This window comes from Vanessa atalanta, chromosome W (genome assembly GCF_905147765.1).
Source record: "Vanessa atalanta chromosome W, ilVanAtal1.2, whole genome shotgun sequence".
Lineage (NCBI taxonomy): Eukaryota > Metazoa > Arthropoda > Insecta > Lepidoptera > Nymphalidae > Vanessa > Vanessa atalanta.
The window spans coordinates 476,989-481,003 of NC_061901.1; the positions used below are offsets into that span (position 1 = coordinate 476,989).

General features: G+C 38.4%; 1 protein-coding gene across 1 annotated transcript; it reads right to left on the minus strand.

Annotated features, from left to right (window-relative positions):
• Nucleotides 1-245: 245 nt before the first annotated feature.
• On the minus strand, nt 246-3,311 carry LOC125075470. The gene is made up of 3 exons (XM_047687186.1): nt 2,850-3,311; nt 410-2,653; nt 246-308 (listed from the first exon to the last, which is right to left on the minus strand). Exons 1-3 carry the CDS (start codon nt 3,309-3,311, stop codon nt 246-248), a joined length of 2,769 nt encoding a protein of 922 aa, XP_047543142.1.
• Nucleotides 3,312-4,015: the final 704 nt, after the last annotated feature.

Genomic DNA, 4,015 nt, shown 5'->3' on the forward strand with positions numbered 1-4,015 from the left:
ATAAGGGAGTTATTTTGTAACGAGGAGGCCTTATTGGTACACGTATGTTAAATTTATGTAATAGCTGAGGGCAATCAATCTCATTAGTGAAAATTTTGGAAGCAAAAAACAGGTCCAAGCGCTTTCTACGTTCATCTAAGGAAATCATCCTGAAGTACTTCAGCCGTTCACGATAAGACCGCATTTTCCTTTTTGACAACCCGTTTGCAAACAAAAGGTAGTTTAAAAACCTTTTTTGCACACGTTCAATCTGTAGAGAATGAGTCGCATAGTGAGGCCTCCAGACCACCGAACAATACTCCAAGATGCTGCGCACAAGAGAATTATATAACAGTATCCGAACCCTATTACAACGCAACCCCGCAGCATTCCTCAGCAAAAACCCCAACATTTTTGAAGCCCGATTTACAATTTGTTCAGTATGTGGTACGAATGTCAATTTTTTGTCGAATAGTACACCCAAGTCACGGATCTGCTCAAGTTCCGCGATGCTATTGTGAGCAATATGGTATTGGAACGTGACAAAGTTTCTCCTACGGCCGAACTGTACGAAAAAACACTTTTTAGTGTTAAGCTCCATTTCATTGCGCAAACACCAATTGACCAACTCGTCGAGGTCTCTCTGTAGCAACACGGAATCCCGCTCAGAATGTATCACTTTAGCTATTTTTAGATCATCAGCATACATATAAGTTTGAGAAAATCTAACGACAGAAGGTATATCATTAACAAATATAGTGAACAAGATTGGTCCCAGATGAGAGCCCTGTGGTACACCGGAAGTTATCTTCCGTGATTTAGAATGAAATCCATTAATCACCACGGAAAATGTACGATTTTCCAAGTAAGACCTTATCCATTCCAGTAAATTCCCAAAAATTCCGTAAGCAGAAATTTTCCTTATCAATATATCATGGGGTAAACAATCAAAAGCTTTACTGAAATCGGTATATACAACGTCTACCTGATTATGAGAATCCAAAGCCTCTGTTAAGTTTTCTGTGAGATCCACTAAATTAGTACAAACCGAACGAGATTGAACAAAGCCATGTTGATGATTGCATAAACTTTGCTTAAAGTGACGTTGTATAAAAGGGCATACAAGCGACTCTAATACCTTAGCTAGTGTTGACAAAATAGAAATGGGCCGATAGTTTGATATAATATTTTCGTCATTAGCCTTGTGAACTGGGACCACTCTTGCTTTCTTCCATTCTGTGGGAAACTCTCCCGTTTGTAAGGACATATTAAATATTAGCAGTAAAGGCTCAACCAAGTATGTAGCACATCTTTTTAAGAAGATGGGTGGGATCCCGTCCGGGCCTGCACCCTTGCCCTCATCAAGACTTTTAAGCTTTCTCAGTAAAGCACCACCATTTATAAGAGGTATTGTTAAATTTTGACTGCTACCCACGTTGTAATCCAAAGAATCCCTACGATCAGACTTTCGGAGACTACTGTTTTTATATGCAGATGCAAAGTGTGATGCAAACATTTCACAAATTTTCACACCGTCTGAGGTAACTACAAAGCCATCAGTTATACTTGTAGGATAGGAACTAGTACCTCCGCGTTTAGCTTTAACATATGACCAGAAGTGTTTAGGGTTCTTCGAAATATTTTTTTCAGACTCACTAATGTATTTATTGTAAGACAAAACGGCCAAACGAGTGCAACGTGAATTTAATAGCCTCAGCTCCAATTCATCCATTGGATTTTTATATTTTCGGAAACGACACCTAACATTATATTTTTCTTTTAAACATCTTTTTAAGTTACGATCAAACCAGGCCGGGTATTGTGATTTTTTAACTTTATGTTTAGGAACATATTTCTCAATTATGGTACCGATAGTATTATAAAATTTTACGAGTATGTTATTCACATCATTGCTCTTCCCAAATATTTCTGCCCAGTTACATTTTCCAAGCTCTATACCAATATTCATGAAATCGGCCTTGTAGAAGTTAAATTTAAATGTTTGATGGTTAAATGGGAGTCTGGGCTGCTCGACAAATGAGAATTCCACGTCTAAAGCAGGGTGTAGCTGGTCAATGATACAGAACGCAGAAGGACTCGGACGAACCATACAATTAGGCAAATTAGACAATACGAGGTCAAGAATTCTGTCTGATTTATTAAGTACTTTGTTATATTGTTTAAGGTCATATACATTGAGTAAATCAATCAGAGGTTGACACAAAACTGGTACTCTAAAATTACAAGAAGTGTCCGCTACCGAACTCCAATTAATATTAGCTAGATTAAAGTCACCCAAAATACAATGACGATCACAATTATCAAGCACAACACCACAATTATCAACAAAGTGACTCAACATAGAACTATGCACTGGAGGAGGTAGGTATACTGCGCAGAGAGCTACCCGTCGCGAGGTATGCGATGTAGGAATTTCAAGTATGACCCAGAGGTCTTCAAGTTTAGATTCCCAACTAATCATACGTTTGGAAACTATTCGTCTAGAAACTGCCACAAGAACACCCCCACCCTCCTTTTTGTGAATTAATTCAGCACTACTCCTATCTCTTCTATGAACCACATACCTCTCGTCAAACAGCTCACTGTCAGACACCGAGTCGTTCAGCCACGTTTCTGTAAGAACAATTATGTCGTAGTCATTACAAAGCACTCCCTGAAGAAATTCATGTGTCTTTGTTCTCAGACCTCGTGTATTTTGGTAGTACAAACTAATAAAATCGAATTCTAAAATTAAATTGACAATAATATACTAGCTCCACAAGAAAATAAATCATAATAGTACGGATATAAACTAAAATAAGGAAAAACTTAATTCATTTTATCTTTTTTAACATGTCCAAACTCTTTACCAGAATGCACTCAGTCTCGTCGTTTTTCCTTAGAAAAACTCGGCCATTTCGAATCCAAACATATTTATATCTAAACTCCTTTGCCACTTTTCTAGCTGCTGCATGGAGTGCCTTGTTTGTGGGGGAAAAGTGTTCACAGACGTAGAACGGAGCACTATTCCCAGAAAAACCCAGTAATGCGGCATTCAGTTTACTTTGAAGAGGTTTTCCTTTGTTATATTTAATACACGCAGCAAGAAGCTCATCGCGTAATCTTGGCGAAGAGAGCTGAACAACTATTGATCTAGGGCGTGGAGAGCTACGATTTTGCTTGGAAGTGCGGGTGCAGTTTACTATGTCATCCTCCTTCAGCTGACATTTGACTGTATTTCCCAGATCACAGACAATTTTTAGGAGGTTTTCGTTTTTGCTTTCCGGCACACATTGAAGTTCAACATTATTTTGTCTCGAATGTTGCTCCATTTGATCAATTATTCGATGTAGATTTTTAACCGTGGAGTCAAGGTCTTCTTTTTAGCTTCCAATTCAGATATTCTAAGCTTAAAAACCTCAACATCCTTCTTCATGTCTTCATACTTGTCGTCTGTAAAGCTCACAAACTTTTTAATTTCAGTCATATCCTCTTCCAACGCTTTTATCTTACTGTCAATAATCCTTCCAACGCTATCCTCCATCTTCAAAAATATCTCACCCACCTTCTTCTCCATAACCTCCTCTATTAGCTCGCGTAAATCATCCCGAGAAATACTACTTATCTGTTGGGTGGGCGGGGAATGAAGTGCCGGTCTTTTACTTCCTCTTATATTCGAAACGTTGCGAACAGGCGTGTGATCCTGCTTTACAGGTTTAGAGGTGTTACGATTACATTCCGGGCAATTCCAACCAGTCCGCATTTTCGTGTCGAACAGAGCCTCATCAAGAGACATGCATGCTAAATGAAAATTCTTTTTACACCTCGAACATGTAACAAAGTCGTCGTTATTATCTGCTTGCGGCAAACAGCAACCCCACCTTGACCGTGACATCCTTTTATTCAACGGGAAGAATAATAATTAAAAAAGGTAAATAAAATAGGCAGTAAGTTTAAATATTGTCCTCGATGTCCTCTCAGAGTCAAATACGTTTGTGAGTCTTATCTGCTTATTTATCTATGATTTGTTGCTTGA